Raw genomic sequence first — 22,664 nt, 5'->3', positions numbered from 1 at the left:
TACTTTATATCATCTTATAAATTCACTAATTTCATAAAGGGTTAATGGTGTTTTACCCCTCTGTAATATAAGTCATTTCTAAGTTTATCCTCTGTAAAAATATTTTTTGATTTACCCCCTTGTAAAAGTATTTTTTTTCAAAATACCCCCTAATAGGACATACAAAAACCAAATTTTTTGTAAAAAAAAAATAAAATTTAGAGGGGAGTAAATAAAAACAAATATTTTACAGAGGGTAAACCCAGAAATGACTTATATTGCAAGGGTAAAACACTATTTCAAAAAATAAGTATTTAAATATCTAAATCACACTTGCTACTTTCTAAATTCACTTTCCTTTTCTGTTGTTACCACCGACACACCATGGTAACCGCCGTAATTCAGTTCACCGTCACGGTGGTTCTCTCATCGGCGGTAGCTTCATCTCGGTAACACCAACACTTGAAAGAGCTTTTCCTTCATATCATGGCGTTGAATTGAGTCATCTTAAAAGAGCTTCAGACATCAACGATTTTTGCAGTCTACTACTAATTATGTTGTTAATTTTCCTGTTAAAGGATCCTTTGTTACCTCTAAATCTGGGTAATTTATTTTATCAATTTTTGTTATCAAATGAGTTTGTTTTTTGTTTTTGCTTTATTAGAATTTAGAATCATAAATTGTTTGGTTTGGTTGTGTTATGTTATTCACAATTATATACTTTTAGTTTTTTAATTTGAGCTTTAATGATAGTAATTATATTTGTTATAATGGTTATTGGGAAAGAATAGATAGTGTATGTTTGGTTACATTTTTGGAAGGGTGTAAAATTGATTTCTGAGTTATATAATTGATTTTCACATGTTTTGAGGTTAATGATGAAGATAGAAATGTGTGATCCACGTAGCCGACCCCACTTAGTGAGATAAAGTTTGGTTGTTGTTGTTGTTGTATGTTTGGGCTTTGGAGGTTCTCTCCTTCAGAAGAATTTTAAAATGAGTGGTAGTGACTTATAATATTGAATATATTCTCTTGATTGTCGTGACCTTTTAGCCTGTTGTTGCTCCCGGACTCTCCAACAAGTGGTATCATAACACTTATTCGGCTTGATGGAGGAGAGTGTGTGGATTTAAGTGTAATGGATCGAATATAGGGATTGGGAGACTAACACTTGAGGGGAGATTCATGTGTGGGTGGGTGGTCCAACGTTGACTAGGAATTAGTTAAATGAGCGATATATAAGATTGGCAACTCATATACCCGATATCCTGGCCTTTTAGCCTCTTGTTGCTCCTGATTCTTCTCCAGACTCCCTAACACCTCTTTCTTTGCTTTATGTTTTCTGCTTGTCAAATATTGGATTTTTAAAATAAAAAAAATGAAATGTGTGGCTTCTTTCAGGCTTTACTTTACAAAGATGAATTTGGGTACTCCTCGAAGAGAATTTTATGTTCAGATTGATACTGGAATTGATGTTCTTTGGGTTAGTTGTGCTTCCTGCATTGGTTGTCCCCAAACAAGTGGTCTCCAAGTAAATCCCATGTTACTTTCTTTGTTAATTCAATGCAATAAGCCTATAACAGTGAGATCAACATACTTGTGAGAGTTTTAAATTTTCATCCACTATTGCTGGATTTTGTTACAGATTCAGCTCAATTACTTTGGCTCTAGGAGTTCGTCGACATCTTCATTCATCGCTTGTTCTGACCAAAGGTGCAAGAATGGAGTACAGTCATCAGATAGCAGCTGTTCCGGTTGGAATAACCAATGCACCTACATATTCAAGTATGGAGATGGTAGTGGAACATCAGGCTATTATGTGTCAGACTTCATGCATTTTGCTAGTATTACTGAAGAATCTTTGTTTTCAAACTCCTCAGCGCCTGTGGTTTTTGGGTGAGTCTGAAATGATTGGAATTAGTTTCATATTTTGACCATGTTTGGATAAATAGCTTAATCAAGCACGTATAGCATAAGTGCGTATGTATAAGTTATTTCTTTAATAAAACATAAAATAATGTCAAATTGTTTTCATATAATGTCAAAAATCCCTCCGCACTCTATTAACTTTCCAAAACTCCCTCGCACTAATTCTTCTTTTGTTGTGACTCTGCGTGGTGATGTGGCTGCATTCGGATAACAAGGTCTGCGGTTTTTTCTAATCCTTATATTTTTATTTTGATAATTTGTTCCCACAAGACTTAGGAATTTATGTTATAACAACTGGGAGTGGTTATGGTGCATAAGGATTTCCTTATGCACCGTGCATAATTGCTTCCTACACCCCAACCCATTTTGTCATACACCCCCCCAAACCAAACGAAATCAAACTAAAGCCCATTTTGTTTCTCTCCAAAAACACAACCTCATTTCTCTCCAAAAACCAAAGTCATTTCTCTCCAAAAACGAAACCACCGTCGTTCACCATAACGGTCACCGTCGCTCACCGTCATTTCTCTCCAAACCACCGTCGCTCACCACAACCTCGCCGGTCGCTGTGTTCATCGCCACCACAGTCGCTGTGTTCATCGCCATCACCGTCGCTGTGTTCATCGCCGTCACCATCGCTGAAATCATCATCACCGTCACCGAAATCATCATTGGTCGCCATAGTTCATCACCATTCAACATCACGGGAAGCATCATCATCACCATTCAAACGAAACAAACAACAAAATGATGAAAACAAAACGGGTTCGAACTTATCGTATATGATTTCTTGCTCAAATAGTTTTGAAAGTGTATCTTGTGCTTTCAATTTGTAAATGTTAGTTAGAAATAGTTTTGTTTAGTTTGGAAAGTAATTGCATTTGTGTAACCCTAATTGACAGTTTGAAAATCATCTCAAATTGACATTTTAATTTCAAATTGGGGAAAATCAACTCACATAAATAGTTTTAAAATTATATATGTTAGTTGGAAATGGTTTCAGAGTGTTGTGAAGAAAAAACACATTGTGTATTTTACCAAATCAAAACATTAGCTGAATTGAAATTTATTATAGGTTTAGAACACATTTGGAAATGTTGATTGATTATAGTTTTTGAAATGGTTTCACAAGTTCTATTTGACTCTATTCTCATAGATTAGGTATAAAATATAGCTTAGGTATCTCCTAGATTTGGTTTAAAATCGTCAACATTTCCATTCTAGATTCTAGTATACATTGATTAACAATCGTATTTGTTGATTTGGTATCCAGTGGATTCATTCATTCATGGTTTTTATGACATTCACCCAATTTTTTATCCCAAAACCATTTTGCTTGGGAAATGGTTTCTGTGCTTAGATTTGGAGTTAGACCTATCTCGATCAAACAACCACCGATGTACATGTACTGACTGCGTGGGATTTCAGACTGAATTCATTTCAAATTCTAAAAACTACAACATAATTACAAAATATTTGAGCTTACATTCATGACAGGAATATTACCATTCATACTCTGTGCATATTACCATTCATTTGTGGTTCTAAAGTCTAAAAAAAGTGAATATTTTAATGAATGACATGCAAACTTAAGTTCTTTTTTCATTTTGTATTATTAATTTGCTTAGATTATACGAATTTTACACAATTGAAAGATGATATGCCATAACATTAGGAACCCACTGAAGAGAATTGATAGAAACAGTTGAAGGAAAGGAACAATTTTATTGAATATTGAGAATAGGATGGTGACAAAACCAGACCAAAGTGTTGAGTTTGGGTAAATCTAAATATACAGAACCACCGTCATTTTAGGCATGTCTAAGGGAAAATAACCATTATGTAGTAGACTCATAAGTTCTAAGGGAAAATAACCATTATGTAGGTAACTTTTTTCTTTCTTTCATCACGTTGTTGTCGTCGTTTTTGTTGATATTATTTGTGAAGCAAAGAGAATGTGATTTTGAAAAGAACAGGTATCAGTGCCCTGTTTGGATAATTAGCTTTATAGCAAATGGTCATAAGCTGTTATCATAAGCTATCTTGGAAAACTTATGAAAATAAGCTGAAAAAGGCTTATGAAAATTGTCATAAGCTGTTTCTATAAGTTTTCCAGAACAGGCTCACAAAACTTATGCCATTAGATAAGCTAAAATAAGCAAATCCTAACAGGCCTATAGCATAAACACGTATCAGATAAGTACTTATTTTTAAACTGTTTTCATATAATAATCTGCAAGCTGTTTTCATAAGCTGTACTAGAGAGCGTATAATAATAAGTTGAAAACAACTTGGTGACTTGTTATAAGTTCTTTCCGTAAGCTCTCTCAAACACTCTCAGGTTATTATGTCCGTTGATAAGCTCAAATAAGCCAGTTCAAAGAGTCCGTATAGTGTTGACAATTTAAATTGTTTTGGTGGTACTATTGTAGAGTATGAATGTAGGAAACAAATTACTCAATGAAAGAATAGCTAATGAAAAGAACAGACGTTACAGGTAAACTTTAGTTAATCAATACGTTTAAACTTGAGGTTTTTATAATTCTGCAATAGTTATGCCTTCACTAAACTCATTCCAGCAGGTTATAGATTATTGAAAGGTGGCCAAGATTAATTTCTAACATGTAGAGCAAATAATTCACCTTCATAAGTTCTAAGGGAAAATAACCATTATGTAGTAGACTCATTCTATGAAAATCAATGTAGTCTAGCCAAGTTGGATACCTAGAGTTGAGAATATGTATAATTCAATGAATTCACTCTAGAGCTGGAACCATGTTTAACAACAGTATTGTTGATGTACAACTCAGAAATAATCATAAAAAACATAAAACAAAAAATATAAAGGTTAACTATGTGTTTAGTCCATAGAAAATGAGACAATTTTAGTTTAGATCCTTGTAAAACATTTCATTTGATTTTCATGCCTCCAAAATCTGAAATCAGTAAATTACTGTTTTTGGTTCTTGTAAAATAGGAAAATTTGGTTTTAGTCTTGGTTAAGTTTTTCCTATAGTTTTTCATCCTTCTAAAATCTAAAATGAGGTGTTAATGCCGCGCCTGAAAGGATTCTCTCTTTCTTTTGTTTTCTTTCACATTATTTTCTTTCGCATTGTAGTGACATTCTTTATTCCAAAACCATTAGATGTATTTAATGGTTTTCTTTGATCCAGCAGGTGAAAAAAACAAAGAACCTACAACCATTGCCATCATTCAGTTTTGGACTCACACAGATGGAGGAGGAGCAAAGGAATGTCACTGCTTCATCATCCGGTAAAGAAAAGAAGCAGCACATAAAGAAACATAAAAAAAAGAATCAACGGACTGAAGCACATAAAGAAAGAAGTTCAAATGATGAAAATGCAAAACAAAGACTGAGGTACAAGATGAGTATACGTAAGGTATATGAGCTTATGCATTCAGTACATTGCAAAAGAAGAAAATAGGAGATAATTGAGCTTTTGAATGACAGTGGCTTTGGAGGAATGTTGCATATATGCAACTGGACAAAAGTCCACACTTTCTTTGTGGATTGGGTTGTTAGAAACTTTGACAAAGAGAACATGTGGATTACATTAAGTAAGACTGAGGTACTTCCATTGAAAGAGGATGATGTACATAGGGTGTATGAGCTTCCAATGGCAGGGAAGCAGATTAACGTTGATCTCTGCTCTGAAGAAGCAATAAAGAGATTGAGGACAGAATTAGGATTTGATGAAAATTATTCACCTTTTGTGAAGGTGGCAGATTTGGAGAGAATATTGAAGACACTAGAGCAACCAAAAGCATGGGTGAAGGGTGCAATCTGTTTTATCATTCACAACATTTTGTGCCCCACTAATAGTAGCTTTGTATCTCTCCAATATGCGCACATATTAGAAGATCCAGCTGGGGTATCATCTTATAACTGGTGCTCACATGTTCTTGCATATATGAAAGAAGGCCTGCAAACTCAGGAAGTTGCAAATCCATTAGCGGACTTCCACTTCCTAATGGTGATATATATATATATATATATATATATATATATATATATATATATATATATATATATATATATATATATATATATATATATATTTCTATTTTTAAAACAACTAAGTGGATTTTTAAAATATGTGTGTGCATGTTTTTATTGTGCAGATTAATTACATGGAGAAAATGGGTAAGAGAAGCCCATTTCTGACAGGGAAATACAAGCGGCCATCACTTCGTGATTGGGATGTGAAGACGGCAAACCAAGACCTTCAGAAGGTGCATGACCTTATGGGACTTGAGCATGGCCTGACGACCGGAGTAACCAAACTGTACAGCACCAATGAAGGTCCACTTGTATTGTGTTTTGATGCAGATACATGTCCACTATCTAAGGTGAGAGCAAAATAATGATATAACTACTATTTATGCAATAAGCTATGAACATTTTTGTCTATCATAGAATCTTTACTGAATGTGACATATTGCAGGCAGAGATGCATCTTAATCATTGTAGGTCTTGTATACGGATCTACACTACAACCGCAGAAACCTTGGAAAGAAGAATAGCTGAGGGAAATATTGGAACTTCTGGGAAAAATGATGCAGTTGCAGAAGAAACAAACATAACCAAGGTCAATCCGATTGAAGTGCAACCTGAAACTGAAGATAATATAAGTTTGAGGGCCGGAACAGATCTAACCCGCAAAAGAAAAGAAAGAAGTTCTAGTGTGGATAATGGACAGGCTAAGAATGAATCTTCCATACCACAAACAAGCACTCGAGGGGAAGAAAGGTACTGAATCTAACTGTATCCGATGTTTTATATTATGTTTTGTATTTCACACGTGTACACGTTTTTATGTTTTGTATCCGATGAACAGATCTAACTGCACAAGATCGACACATATAAGCATATGTATAATTGCTTGCCATAGTAGCGAGTCTGTTTATAGTCGCGACTGTTATTAAGGAAAAAACTTCGAATTGGGAGGGCGATCCTACTTGTTCACCGGCGAACAAGTAGAGTATACTAGGGCGCTTGAGAGAACCATGTCGATGACATGGTTTCAGGTTGAATTGGGAGGGCGATTCTCCTGTTTTGATATTTGATCAAAGGATTTTTAATGGTTTCAGGTTGAATAATCATGATTCAGTGAATAAAAAATGCAATAGTGAATCGGTTAAGACACAATGCAAAGTGAAGCAAGCAAACGTGATGGAGGAGGAGGACCCGAAGGAGCAGAAGCCTTTGGAACCTAACAAACACTTTGTTTTAGAGTAAGAATCAACCAATGTGACAATTCTACATTACAATTGATTCATTAAATTCTGCACAATATTAATTCTGCAAACTAACAATTATGTAATTTATTTGACAGGCCAATTCCATTAAGGTATGTGTTACCAGATGCAATAATCGACTTGGATAATGTCGAAACTGTGCAGAAAAAGAAAAGAAAGAAGCATGATATGCTTTATTCTGGTGGCACATACCCTGAGCGTAGAAGAGCTGTGAAGAAGTCAAAATACCTTGCAAGCCCCTACGATGAAGCTGTCTACGAGTCAAATGCAACTAAGATGCAGAAGGATATATCAACATTTGCATGGAGCATTTCACATGATAAGTAAGTGAAAACCATTTTAAATATATATTGGTAAAGTATATGAATTAGTAAGCTTTGCAATAGTACTAGTAATAATATTTTGAATAAATTAAACTATTCTAATTAAGAAAAATGTAGTAGCATGCAATTTAGTTTTTAAAGCTGATATCATTAATTTTCAAGTGCCAACAAGCAAATTCATATTACTAAATACAAAGTGCCCTTGAGCAGGCAGGTCGGCATGCATGTTTCTCTTGTTTTTTGGTCCAACTAGGTAGTGTGTTTGTGTTTTCATGATTACATGTTCTTTAGTCACTAGGTTGTCCTAAAATCATTAAATGTTAATATCCCAGTAGTACAAATCCTAAATGCTTTATAATAATGTAGGACGGAGATTTTGTACTGCTCGGATAACAAGGCTCATGCTTACCGTCTACAGAGGAGTGACTTGTGGACACTTCAAAAAGATGAATGGGTGTCATGCTTCGTGATAAATGCCTGGGTCAATTGCTTGAACTGGAATCAACCAAATGAAAAAATGACAAGACTGGTTACACCATTCATCAATCATGTATGCATTACATATTCCATGAATGTTAAAAGTTTACATACTGTTTAGATCTTTTTAGAATTGATTTTACTCATTTTCATATAAACAGATTAACATGGAAAGACCTAATTCCCTAGATATAACGAAATCAGTTGCATGCAAAAGATTCATCGAGAGACTGAAAAAGTTCAAATACATGGATTGGAAGGCTATTATTGACCCTACAAGTCTAGAATATGTAAGACTCAGTTCAATATAGTTTTGAAAATTTCTACAGATTGATTGTTTGACTTATATGGTGTTGATTATTTTGCTGATGAAATATATCATGACGCCAGCACTAATTGGGAATCTGGGTTTTCATTATGTATGCTTTGTTGTGAATCTCAAGAGCCAAAAATTAGAGTTCTTGAACAGCTTGATCGGAGAGACATTGCACATGAAGAATGGCGAAGCGACTGTGTACAAAAAGATGTTTGATGTATGGCTGAAGGAGGTGGAAGCATTTGTGACAAAATTGTATAAGAAAAGAAAAATCACAATGCCTTTCCAAATTAGCACATTTAAGTGGGAAACACCAAGGGTGCCTACTCAACCTGATAAAGACAGTTGTGGAGGTCTTTTGCATGAAGTTTCTTGCTGAATGGGAGGGTGACAATACCAAAATGGAATCTTTCAAAAATTGGTCAAAAATGAGAAAGCATGGGGAGAATGGCAAGATTGCAAAAAATGTGGATTTGAGAATTGGAATTTGTTCAACAATATTGTTTCATTTGCAATTGCTTGAGTCGCTTAATATTGTTGAACAAATTCCAATTCTCAAATCCACATTTTTTGCAATCTTGCCATTCTCCCCATGCTTTCTCATTTTTGACCAATTTTTGAAAGATTCCATTTTGGTATTGTCACCCTCCCATTCAGCAAGAAACTTCATGCAAAAGACCTCCACAACTGTCTTTATCAGGTTGAGTAGGCACCCTTGGTGTTTCCCACTTAAATGTGCTAATTTGGAAAGGCATTGTGATTTTTCTTTTCTTATACAATTCTGTCACAAATGCTTCCACCTCCTTCAGCCATACATCAAACATCTTTTTGTACACAGTCGCTTCGCCATTCTTCATGTGCAATGTCTCTCCGATCAAGCTGTTCAAGAACTCTAATTTTTGGCTCTTGAGATTCACAACAAAGCATACATAATGAAAACCCGGATTCCCAATTAGTGCTGGCGTCATGATATATTTCATCAGCAAAATAATCAACACCATATAAGTCAAACAATCAATCTGTAGAAATTTTCAAAACTATATTGAACTGAGTCTTACATATTCTAGACTTGTAGGGTCAATAATAGCCTTCCAATCCATGTATTTGAACTTTTTCAGTCTCTCGATGAATCTTTTGCATGCAACTGATTTCGTTATATCTAGGGAATTAGGTCTTTCCATGTTAATCTGTTTATATGAAAATGAGTAAAATCAATTCTAAAAAGATCTAAACAGTATGTAAACTTTTAACATTCATGGAATATGTAATGCATACATGAATGGTGTAACCAGTCTTGTCATTTTTTCATTTGGTTGATTCCAGTTCAAGCAATTGACCCAGGCATTTATCACGAAGCATGACACCCATTCATCTTTTTGAAGTGTCCACAAGTCACTCCTCTGTAGACGGTAAGCATGAGCCTTGTTATCCGAGCAGTACAAAATCTCCGTCCTACATTATTATAAAGCATTTAGGATTTGTACTACTGGGATATTAACATTTAATGATTTTAGGACAACCTAGTGACTAAAGAACATGTAATCATGAAAACACAAACACACTACCTAGTTGGACCAAAAAACAAGAGAAACATGCATGCCGACCTGCCTGCTCAAGGGCACTTTGTATTTAGTAATATGAATTTGCTTGTTGGCACTTGAAAATTAATGGTTTCAGCTTTAAAAACTAAATTGCATGCTACTACATTTTTCTTAATTAGAATAGTTTAATTTATTCAAAATATTATTACTAGTACTATTGCAAAGCTTACTAATTCATATACTTTACCAATATATATTTAAAATGGTTTTCACTTACTTATCATGTGAAATGCTCCATGCAAATGTTGATATATCCTTCTGCATCTTAGTTGCATTTGACTCGTAGACAGCTTCATCGTAGGGGCTTGCAAGGTATTTTGACTTCTTCACAGCTCTTCTACGCTCAGGGTATGTGCCACCAGAATAAAGCATATCATGCTTCTTTCTTTTCTTTTTCTGCACAGTTTCGACATTATCCAAGTCGATTATTGCATCCGGTAACACATACCTTAATGGAATTGGCCTGTCAAATAAATTACATAATTGTTAGTTTGCAGAATTAATATTGTGCAGAATTTAATGAATCAATTGTAATGTAGAATTGTCACATTGGTTGATTCTTACTCTAAAACAAAGTGTATGTTAGGTTCCAAAGGCTTCTGCTCCTTCGGGTCCTCCTCCTCCATCACGTTTGCTTGCTTCACTTTGCATTGTGTCTTAAACGATTCACTATTGCATTTTTTATTCACTGAATCTGTCCTCACTGAATCATGATTATTCAACCTGAAACCATTAAAAATCCTTTGATCAAATATCAAAACAGGAGGATCGCCCTCCCAATTCAACCTGAAACCATGTCATCGACATGGTTCTCTCAAGCGCCCTAGTATACTCTACTTGTTCACCGGTGAACAAGTAGGATCGCCCTCCCAATTCGAAGTTTTTTCCTTAATAACAGTCGCGACTATAAACAGACTCGCTACTATGGCAAGCAAAATAATTAGTTCTTATAGTTTTACACATCACAAATTAAAAAGAAAAACTATTAGTTAGTTCTTATAGTTTTACACATCATCAAATATCAAAACTATTGGCAAACGCATCGTATATATAAAACCAATAGTTAGTTCTTATAGTTTTACACATCACAAATTAAAAAACATTAAAACACATCATATATATTCATTTCTTACCCTGCATTCGAAGCTTCTCCCCCATCAAAAAACTCTGGCCGCTTCAAGATTGTTTCCTGTGTAAAGGAAATACCCATATTGCATGCTTTCCTCACTGAATCATCAAGGTTTTTGCCATCAATTTCATCTTCTTCATCATCATCATTATCATCAATGATTTTGGCATTGATCTCATCTGCTACATCTTCCTGATTATTCAACCTGAAACCATCAATGATGCCAACGCATATAACAGACACGGTGATATCAGTAATAATTAGATAAGGAAGCAATTATACATATGCTTATATGTGTCGATCTTGTGCAGTTAGATCTGTTCATCGGATACAAAACATAAAAACGTGTACACGTGTGAAATACAAAACATAATATGAAACATCGGATATAGTTAGATTCAGTACCTTTCTTCCCCTCGAGTGCTTGTTTGTGGTATGGAAGATTCATTCTGAGCCTGTCCATTATCCACACTAGAACTTCTTTCTTTTCTTTTTCGGGTTAGATCTGTTCCGGCACTCAAACTTATATTATCTTCAGTTTCAGGTTGCACTTCAATCGGATTGACCTTGGTTGTGTTTGTTTCTTCTGCAACTGCATCATTTTTCCCAGAAGTTCCAATATTTCCCTCAGCTATTGTAACGCCCTAATTGTTATTTAATTATTTTTAGTTGATTTAAAGTCTTTTATATGATTTTAAATGATTTATGTTGATTTTATGGTGTGGTGTATTTTATTAAATGGTTATTTTCATTATTTAATAGAATAAGTCGAGAAAATAGAATTATTTTGGAGTGTGGGAGTTAATTAGGATTTAATAAAAATTAAGGGAGTTTAATGAAATAAAGGGGGAGTTATAGTTTTAGGAGTGAGGAAAAAGAAAAGGTCATAAGCAGTTTTACGAGAAACAAATTTTGGGAGAGAAAATCAAGAACAAGGGTGGGAAGAACAAGTGGAGTCAGAGAATCCGATTGTTGTGCTTTTGTTCATCTAAATTAAGGTAAGGGTGAGGCTAACCTTCAATGATTATAATATATGATTTCTGAAAATTGTTTGATTAGAATTGTTCTTGAAAAATAAGAATTGGGAATTAGGGTTCTATACTGATTTTGGAAGAAAAGAGTAAGGATTCATGTTAATTATGCTTAGAATTCATATTCAGATCGATTTTAGGAATTATAATGTTGCTGTAATCCGAATTTGGAGAGGTTAGGATGGTTGGAGAAAAATTGGGGGAAATTGCAAGATTGTGAGCATGAGATGAATTGTTGTTGTTGATGCATGTTTTATGTTCCTTTAGATGCCTAATTGTATAATGAACCTATAAACAATCTTTGGAAACATGTTTGGGCATTGGGAGATCAAAATTGGGAGTTTTGGGGTGAAAAATGGTTAAACCCGTGAAAAATTATGCAGAAACGATGACTGTTCGCTTAAGCGAGCCGGAAGCGAGCTGTAAGCGAACAGCTACTGTAAGTAGTTCGCTTAAGCGAATACTCGTTCGCTTAAGCGAAGTGCCTTTTGACAGCATTTCTTATTTCGCGTTCTTGTGTCTTTTTCACACGTTTCTGTTTTGAATTGGACTTTGGTGTAAACATGGAAGTTTTAGATAATTTTGTTAGCTTTCCAATGGCTTTGGTTTGACTTTAAAATGATTTTTGGTTTAGGAGTTATGATGAAAATACTCCAAGTAGGTCTTAGGGAAATCTTATGAAATTTCAGCACAACCATTTCCAAGTTAATCCAAAACTTATGGGATAATTCCAAGGCTCAAAACTAGAAGTAATATGAGTGCAATTAAGGTGTTTAAGAGTATTTAACCCATGTTGTGAGTTGACCCTTGGGGTAGGAATGGAGGTTGATTATAGTACTGTTGATGTTGAGTGAGTCAGATATAATATGATTTGATGTTGTTAGTAATGAGATATGTTTGTATATGCATTATGTGGGTTATATAAGATGTTTAAGTTGATGTTGATTATCATTTGATATTGTTATATCTTGAGATGTTTATGTGCTGCCTATGTTGCTGTTGTAAATTGATTAAGCTGCATGTGTCGGTCTAAGATGTAAGATGTCGTCCAAAGTATTGGAGTCTTAAGTTGTTGATGTTGACCAAGTTGTGGAGTAAGTCATAATTATTTATGCACAGTTGTCTTTGACTACGTTGTCGTTGATGTTGCCGTTGTTGACTTTAGTGAATTTGGAGATGATTGAGTATGAAACCAAGTGAACATATACTATGTTGAATGAACTTGATGCATTAGTTTGATTTTATTAATTGTACATTTTTCTGGAATGGTTGGACTGGTTTGTGATGATTTTGCTGTTGACGGTGATGTATGCTTTCATTTAATTAAAAACCATACATGTTGTTGAATTCTGAAGTCGTAAGTCATATATACAAATATGCATTAGTTGAGTTGTATGTAGATATACACAAGTGGGTTAGTTGCATAAGCATAAAAGTGGGAGAGCTTCGGCTCTGGAACGCCTTGTCGTTCAAAGCGGTGGAACACTAGTTGTTCAAAGCGGTGTGGAGCGGTGATGACTTATGTGCTGATGAGAATGCTTTAACCATTCGACAGCGGTGTGGGTCACGGCCCTGATTATGGTACCACATGCATAGTTGCATTTGTTGAGGAGTCTTAGTGGAGTTGTCATGTCTTGCATGAGTCTTAGCGGTGGTGTCGAGTTGTTGCATGAGTCGTTGTTGTTGGTTTTAATTATCATTTGTTGTTGATGTTGTTAATGATGATATACTTATATATTGATGAATTATTATTATGACAGGGTGTTAAATTTAATTGATGAATTAGATATCTATTATTGATGATATTGTTGATTATGAAATATATACATATATTGGATAATTGTAGTTGCCGTTGTTCTTGAGAGATTTGTTGTTGTTGTTGTTGTTGATTAAGTTGTTGTCGTCGTTGTTGAGTGAGTTGTTGTCGTTGTTGTTGAATCTTGTTGTTGTCGTCGTTGTTGGTTGAATTAGCAAGTGTTACTAAAGTTAAAGAAGTAAGAACATTATTGTTGAATATATGTTGTTGTTTATATTATTATGATATTGATTATAATGTTATGATGACTGTTTATGGTGTTGAATATGAGGTTGTTAGGATGTTACTTGATGATGATTATGAATGTTGTGATGATGATTATGTGATGTTATCTATGAGTTGTTAATGAGGTGCTTGGTGGAGAATGTTAATACGAATTAATGATGTTGTTATGTTGTATATGAACTATGAATATGATGTTGGTACGTTGTTTATGTCATTGATTATGAAGTTGTTATGTTGTATATGAATTATGAATATGATGTTGTTACGTTGTTTATGTTATTGATTATGAAGTTGTCATGTTGTATACGAATTATGAGTATGATGTTATATGATTATGATTAAGATGTTGATTATGATGCTGTTATGATGTTGTTTATGATATCAAGTTATGACTGTTGATATGATGAGTATATGATATGGTTTAGGAGTCGTTAAAAGAATTATTATTACTAATTGATGGAGTTTAAGTTGTTAGATACATTTGATGAATTATATATTATTATTATTGATTGTGAATCTCACCCTTTCTGCTTGAAAATGTTGCCCTTCGTATGGGTAACTTGCAGGTATTAAAGTTTAGTAGGAGTGGTGGCTCAAGTGTCTTAGGGCTCTGATACGTAACGAGATGGGAAATTGTTGCTATGTTTATCATTCCTTTATGTGTCAATTTTGGAACATGTTGTTGAAGCTTTTATTGTCGTTGAATTAATTCCGCTGCAAAGTTTTAATTATTACGTTGTTGAAATTTGAAGGATAATTATTTAATTATTCCATTTGTGATTTTTAAGAAAAGAAGTGTAACATTCCGTTTAAGGTGTTTTACTCTGATTAATTTATGAAATTTTTATGTTGGGAAAACGGGGTGTTACAGCTATTCTTCTTTCCAAGGTTTCTGCGGTTGTAGTGTAGATCCGTATACAAGACCTACAATGATTAAGATGCATCTCTGCCTGCAATATGTCACATTCAGTAAAGATTCTATGATAGACAAAAATGTTCATAGCTTATTGCATAAATAGTAGTTATATCATTATTTTGATCTCACCTTAGATAGTGGACATGTATCTGCATCAAAACACAATACAAGCGGACCTTCATCGGTGCTGTACAGTTTGGTTACTCCGGTCGTCAGTCCATGCTCAAGTCCCATAAGGTCATGCACCTTCTGAAGGTCTTGGTTTGCCGTCTTCACATCCCAATCACGAAGTGATGGCCGCTTGTATTTCCCTGTCAGAAATGGGCTTCTCTTACCCATTTTCTCCATGTAATTAATCTGCACAATAAAAACATGCACACACATATTTTAAAAATCCACTTAGTTGTTTTAAAAATAGATATATATATATATATATATATATATATATATATATATATATATATATATATATATATATCACCATTAGGAAGTGGAAGTCCGCTAATGGATTTGCAACTTCCTGAGTTTGCAGGCCTTCTTTCATATATGCAAGAACATGTGAGCACCAGTTATAAGATGATACCCCAGCTGGATCTTCTAATATGTGCGCATATTGGAGAGATACAAAGCTACTATTAGTGGGGCACAAAATGTTGTGAATGATAAAACAGATTGCACCCTTCACCCATGCTTTTGGTTGCTCTAGTGTCTTCAATATTCTCTCCAAATCTGCCACCTTCACAAAAGGTGAATAATTTTCATCAAATCCTAATTCTGTCCTCAATCTCTTTATTGCTTCTTCAGAGCAGATATCAACGTTAATCTGCTTCCCCGTCATTGGAAGCTCATACACCCTATGTACATCATCCTCTTTCAATGGAAGTACCTCAGTCTTGCTTAATGTAATCCACATGTTCTCTTTGTCAAAGTTTCTAACCCCAATCCACAAAGAAAGTGTGGACTTTTGTCCAGTTGCAGATATGCAACATTCCTCCAAAGCCACTGTCATTCAAAAGCTCAATTATCTCCTCTTTTCTTCTTTTGCAATGTACTTAATGCATAAGCTCATATACCTTACGTATACTCATCTTGTACCTCAGTCTTTGTTTCACATTTTCATCATTTGAACTTCCTTCTTTATGTGCTTCAGTCCGTTGATTCTTTTTTTTATGTTTCTTTATGTTCTGCTTCTTTTCTTTACCGGATGATGAAGCAGTGACATTCCTTTGCTCCTCCTCCATTTGTGTGAGTCCAAAACTGAATGATGGCAATGGCTGTTGGTCCTTAGTTTTTTTCACGTGCTGGATCAATGAAAACCATTAAATACATCTAATGGTTTTGGAATAAAGAATGTCACTACAATGTGAAAGAAAATAATGTGAAAGAAAACAAAAGAAAGAGAGAATCCTTTCAGGCGCGGCATTAACACCTCATTTTAGATTTTAGAAGGATGAAAAACTATAGGAAAAACTTAACCAAGACTAAAACCAAATTTTGCCTATTTTACAAGAACCAAAAACAGTAATTTACTGATTTCAGATTTTGGAGGCATGAAAATCAAATGAAATGTTTTACAAGGATCTAAACCAAAATTGTCTCATTTTCTATGGACTAAACACATAGTTAACCTTTATATTTTTTGTTTTATGTTTTTTATGATCATTTCTGAGTTGTACATCAACAATACCGTTGTTACACATGGTTCCAGCTCTAGAGTGAATTCATTGAACTATACATATTCTCAACTCTAGGTATCCAACTTGGCTAGACTACATTGATTTTCATAGAATGAGTCTACTACATAATGATTATTTTCCCTTAGAACTTATGAAGGTGAATTATCTTAGTGCCAATGCAATGCAGAACTTATGAAGGTGAATTATTTGCTTTACATGGTAGAAATTAATCTTGGCCACCTTTCAATAATCTATAACCTGCTGGAATGAGTTTAAGTGAAGGCATAACTATTGCAGAATTATAAAAACCTCAAGTTTAAACGTATTGATTAACTAAAGTTTACCTGTAACGTCTGTTCTTTTCATTAGCTATTCTTTCATTGAGTAATTTGTTTCCTACATTGATACTCTACAATAGTACCACCAAAACAATTTAAATTGTCAACACTATGCGAACTCTTTGAACTGGCTTATTTGAGCTTATCAACGGACATAATAACCTGAGACTGTTTGAGAGAGCTTACAGAAAGAATTTATAACAAGTCACCAAGTTGTTTTCAACTTATTATTATACGCTCTCTAGTACAGCTTATGAAAACAGCTTGCAGATTATTATATGAAAACAATTTAAAAATAAGTACTTATCTGATATGTGTTTATGCTATAGGCTTGTTAGGATTTGCTTATTTTAGCTTATCTAATGGCATAAGTTTTGTGAGCCTGTTCTGGAAAACTTATAGAAACAGCTTATGACAATTTTCATAAGTTTTCCAAGATAGCTTATGACCATTTGCTATAAAGCTATTTATCCAAACAGGGCACTGATACCCGTTCTTTTCAAAATCACATTCTCTTTGCTTCACAAATAATATCAACAAAAACGACGACAACAACGTGATGAAAGAAAGAAAAAAGTTACCTACATAATGGTTATTTTCCCTTAGAACTTATGAGTCTACTACATAATGGTTATTTTCCCTTAGACATGCCTAAAATGACGGTGGTTATGTATATTTAGATTTACCCAAATTCAACACTTTGGTCTGGTTTTGTCACTATCCTATTCTCAATATTCAATAAAATTGTTCCTTTCCTTCAACTGTTTCTATCAATTCTCTTCAAAGGGTTCCTAATGTTATGGCATATCATCTTTCAATTGTGTAAAATTCCTGTAATCTAAGCAAATTAATAATACAAAATGAAAAAAGAACTTAAGTTTGCAGGTCATTCATTAAAATATTCACTTTTTTTAGACTTTAGAACCACAAATGAATGGTAATATGCACAGAGTATGAATGGTAATATTCCTGTCATGAATGTAGCTCAAATATTTTGTAATTATGTTGTAGTTTTTAGAATTTGAAATGAATGCAGTCCGAAATCCCACGCAGTCAGTACATGTACATCGGTGGTTGTTTGATCGAGATAGGTCTAACTCCAAATTTAAGCACAGAAACCATTTCCCAAACAAAATGGTTTTGGGATAAAAAATTGGGTGAATGTCATAAAAACCATGAATGAATGAATCTACTGGATACCAAATCTAAGAGATACGTAAGCTATATTTCTGATATCAACAAATACGATTGTTAATCAATGTATACTAGAATCTAGAATGAAAATGTTGACGATTTTAAACCAAATCTACGAGATACCTAAGCTATATTTTATACCTAATCTATGAAAATAGAGTCAAATAGAACTTATGAAACCATTTCAAAACCTATAATCAATCAACATTTTCAAATGTGTTCTAAACCTATAATCAATTTCAATTCAGCTAATGTTTTGATTTGATAAAATACACAATGTGTTTTTTCTTCACAACACTCTGAAACCATTTCCAACTAACATATACAATTTTTAAACTATTTATGTGAGTTGATTTTCCCCAATTTGAAATTAAAATGTCAATTTGAGATGATTTTCAAATTGTCAATTAGGGTTACACAAATGCAATTACTTTCCAAACTAAACAAAACTATTTCTAACTAACATTTACAAATTGAAAGCACAAGATACACTTTCAAAACTATTTGAGCAAGAAATCATATATGATAAGTTTGAACTTGTTTTGTTTTCATCATTTTGTTGTTTGTTTCGTTTGAATGGTGATGATGATGCTTCCCGTGATGTTGAATGGTGATGAACTATGGGGACCAATGATGATTTCGGTGACAGTGATGATGATTTCAGTGACGGTGACGGCGATGAATGTAACGCCCTATTTCTATTAAAGCAATTAAACATGCGAATAATTCATATATTCAAGAAATAGACGCTACTTTCACCAAAAACGAAAACCAAAGATCGAAAACTAAAATGCATGCATACATAAACTCATCAGTCGCAGCGGATACAAAATTCATAAACAACGAGCATACATGTCACGTGATCTCAAAAATGCATAAGCATAAAATCTCCAAGTCCGACACATGGACAAAATCTCAAAATATAAAAATAATCCAACAAGACCTAGAGCTAACAACAAAATCCTAGATCAGAGCCAACTCTACTCTAAGACCCGATAGTGGAGAAAACTCCCACTATCCACCAACATCAGGAACTCACCAAGCTACTATTCCTGCACAACGTCTACTCACCCATACAGGCAAGTAGGCGGTTAAAACCACTGGGGGTGAGTATTACATCAACATAATCAATAACACAGTTAAGCAGGAATAGCATAATCCAATATCATGTAATGAATCAAAATAGATAACTTCCATACATACATTTTCAATAATCATCATTCACAATTCCACCAATTCCATGAGTTCATTAATTCACATAATTAATCATAACATGACACAACAATCCATCAATCACTTACAACCACAAGTACATCAAGTAATTTCACAGTTAGGACTCATGTCACCTCATGATATGATCCTAGACACAACACCTATATGCATGCGGTACCGATCATCACCAATAATTTAGGCCGTCGCCCATCATCACCAATTGGATATATAAACATACCCGTCATCACCAAATATGTATGCATGAACATATGACTCAATAATAATGCATATGTCCACACAACAACTCACCAAATCATCACCAATATTTATTTGCAGTTATGCAATCACACCAATAATTCATCACCACATTCACAATCAATACCATATCATAATAAACAATGTATATGGACTCACCAATATCATCACAACATTACAATATTTCTCATATACCAAGTAAGAGAACATACAACACCTCATGTTAATATCATATCCAACATATCATAATTCATCCATACATCTCCATTTTCAAAGTAAAACCAATCAAAGTTCAAAGGAACCAATCTCATCCATTTCCAGAAATTCAATAATCATTAAACAACATTAATCCCATTCCATTTCTTAAGAGAAATCACATTCCGAAAAAATCGACATTCTAAGTAATTTTCCAAATTAAGTCTCAATTTCACAAACCAAGTCTCTGATGAGTCATTTATTATCTATTTTTATATGTTATTTAGTTTAGTTTTAATTAGATTTTATTTTATTTTATATTAGTATTATTTCCTTTTTGAGATAGTTTACTACAAATTGCATTTTATTATATTTCAGGAACGAATACTGGATGGATTGAATCTTGGAGCAAAAGAAAGGGACTTGGAGCTGATTTAGTGCGAAAATACGAAGATTCGGAGACAAAAATATGTCTACCCCAAAGTCAGAAGCTTGGCACGGCCCGTGCTAGCATTGGCACGGCCGTGCCACCCTCCAGAGTCACTTTTGCTGCTTTTGCTTAGATTTTAAGCTACTCTATTTTAGCCCGCAGTTTCTTGTGGAACATTCTAGTAATGTAATTGCTTAGATTTTAAGTCGAATGTATGCTATAAATAGAGTAGCTAGCCATCACAAATATTCATCTTTTCTGGGAATTCAATAAGTGACAATTGTCTTTCTAATAAAAGTTCTTTACTTTTCCTTTATTTTCTTGTCATTTACTTTTATGCTTTCTCTATTCTTCTCCATGTCTACGATGAACATGAGTGAGTAGACTTCTCATTGTCTTGGGATTGTTGGATAAGTCTAAATGACATAATCCTAATCAAGCCAAGCTCTAAGCCTTAATCTTATGTAACCCTAATTTCTTATCTAAATTCACCGCTTTAACATGGATCAACCATTATCAAACTGTGGAAACGAAAGTGGAGGGTTTGATAATTGTTTATCCATTATCTCAAATATCAATTCATAAAACGAATGTGGAGCTTTGATATTCGAACAAGTGAATTTAGACAAGGATTGCAAAGGCAGCGAAATAGTCTTTGCAATCTTTGAGACATATAGTTTCGATCTTCAAGGGAACTAATAATGATCAAGTCAGCGAAATAGACTTGGTTGTTAGAGGAACCAAAATCTAATAGTAATCAAGTCAGCGAAATAGGCTTGGTTGCTAGAGGAACAAAAGAGAAACTGTCTTGAGAAATTAGGTCTAACATAAAGTTATAAGCTTATAGCTTAGTTTGTGAAGGACTTGTCATTTAGATGAACCAATGATCCCAAGGCTCCTTTTATTATGTTATCTTTCAATCGTTTGAAAACCCCAACTTGCAACTCGATTCTCCTCTAATCATCATCAAAGGTTAATTGAATTAAACTACTCCCTGTCGGAACAATACTCTTTCCATACTACTTCGGTAAGACCGTGCACTTGCGGTTTTATCTCATCAGTCTCAAATACTCTAAAACCTTTAATTGAACTTATAATAAACAGACCTTGAAGTTTGGAAACAATCCATAAGGTTTGGGTTGACTTAGAAACAATTGTGCGGAATTTTCGTAAAGTTTTATTAAAACCTCCTTAGAGTATTTTCTTCATAACTCAGAAACAAAACATTATTTTCAAGTCAAATCAAGGCCAATGGAATGCCAACTCAATTGTCTAAAACTTTCATGTTAAAATCAAAAGCCAAAACAAAACGGAAACGAGTGAAAACGGCGCAAAACGCGAAAACATGGGATGCTACAATTGGGCAGCTCGCCTGGCGAGGAAGGTTGCTCGCCACCAGCTCGCCTGGCAAGTGAGCATAGTTTCAGAAAAATTCTGTTTTACGGGAAAAATCCATTTTCACCCCAAAATCCCAATTTTTGACTTCCCATTACCCAAATTCGATCCCAAAGTGTATCCAAACGTTTCTCAACATGAAAAGACACTCAATTACATACAACTACTTGAATCAAACATCATTTTAAACAAAATCACCATTTGACCCATTTTTGCAAAACAACCAACAACATCTTATTCCTCACCAACAATCATGATATATGAACACCCAAGCCATAATCATAAACAACATGTCTCAGCAACAACAACATCAATTAAAACTTGATTCTCACCTCAATTCAACAACAACATGTCATAATTCATCAATTAAGCATAATTTCACAACTACCCATTTTCATACATTATGAACATGTTATTTCATCACCAATAATTCATTTATCATTAAATTAACATACTCAAACTTATCACCAAAACAAGAGCACGAAATTCAAAGATTGGGTTCATATAAATACTTACTCAAACAAGCACTTTTTCATACAAACAAAGAAAATTGCAAGCAAAACAATTATGATTATGATGAAGCCTAACCCCCTTACCTTAGATAATGATTAATCCAAACTTAAGCTTCACTTTAGCTCATAATTCTTCAATCTTCAAGTTTCCCCCTTTCTCTAACCCTTGTTCTTCCTTTCTCCCACTTTCTCTCTCTACCTCTATCTAACTTTGTGAAATGAAAAGGAATGAATGAATTTCTCTCCAAGTTTTAGGTTTGGATATGCTCCAACTCAATTGGGCTCAATTCTAGACCCTAGTAGGCTTAACCCATTCTAACATAATTCTAAAAAGTTTCTATACACTCAACGGTAAATTACTAACAACAGTAAAATATAACCAACAGTCACTAAACGGTAAAAATTAATTACTACACTAGTAACTTAGTAAAATAA

General features: G+C 34.0%; 2 protein-coding genes across 7 annotated transcripts; one reads left to right on the top strand and one right to left on the bottom strand.

The window, feature by feature from the left end:
• The first annotated feature begins 309 nt into the window (after window positions 1-309).
• Window positions 310-10,056, top strand: LOC112418157 (uncharacterized). 6 transcript variants are annotated; one of them, XM_039833573.1, is made up of 10 exons: window positions 311-582; window positions 1,381-1,510; window positions 1,625-1,875; window positions 5,085-5,287; window positions 5,381-5,903; window positions 6,052-6,279; window positions 6,375-6,679; window positions 7,021-7,164; window positions 7,266-7,511; window positions 9,780-10,056. In XM_039833573.1, exons 4-10 carry the CDS (start codon window positions 5,142-5,144, stop codon window positions 9,826-9,828), a joined length of 1,641 nt encoding a protein of 546 aa, XP_039689507.1. In that variant the 5' UTR covers window positions 311-582; window positions 1,381-1,510; window positions 1,625-1,875; window positions 5,085-5,141; the 3' UTR covers window positions 9,829-10,056. The 6 variants fall into 6 exon arrangements, with proteins under 6 accessions (XP_039689505.1, XP_039689507.1, XP_039689506.1 ...); XM_039833572.1 differs by lacking the exon at window positions 9,780-10,056 and adding an exon at window positions 7,878-8,797 and having other exon boundaries at window positions 5,381-5,801; XM_039833569.1 differs by lacking the exon at window positions 9,780-10,056 and adding an exon at window positions 7,878-8,797.
• Window positions 9,588-16,083, bottom strand: LOC112418158 (uncharacterized). The gene is made up of 7 exons (XM_039832654.1): window positions 15,504-16,083; window positions 15,152-15,379; window positions 14,976-15,056; window positions 11,440-11,678; window positions 11,039-11,239; window positions 10,123-10,628; window positions 9,588-9,756 (listed from the first exon to the last, which is right to left on the bottom strand). The coding sequence occupies exons 1-6, from the start codon at window positions 16,029-16,031 to the stop codon at window positions 10,466-10,468; spliced, it is 1,440 nt and encodes a 479-aa protein (XP_039688588.1). The 5' UTR covers window positions 16,032-16,083; the 3' UTR covers window positions 9,588-9,756; window positions 10,123-10,465.
• Window positions 16,084-22,664: the final 6,581 nt, after the last annotated feature.

Source organism: Medicago truncatula, chromosome 4 (genome assembly GCF_003473485.1).
Source record: "Medicago truncatula cultivar Jemalong A17 chromosome 4, MtrunA17r5.0-ANR, whole genome shotgun sequence".
Classification (NCBI taxonomy): Eukaryota; Viridiplantae; Streptophyta; class Magnoliopsida; order Fabales; family Fabaceae; genus Medicago; species Medicago truncatula.
Note: the sequence above shows the minus strand (reverse complement) of the source record. Positions and strands in the feature narration are given on the sequence as shown.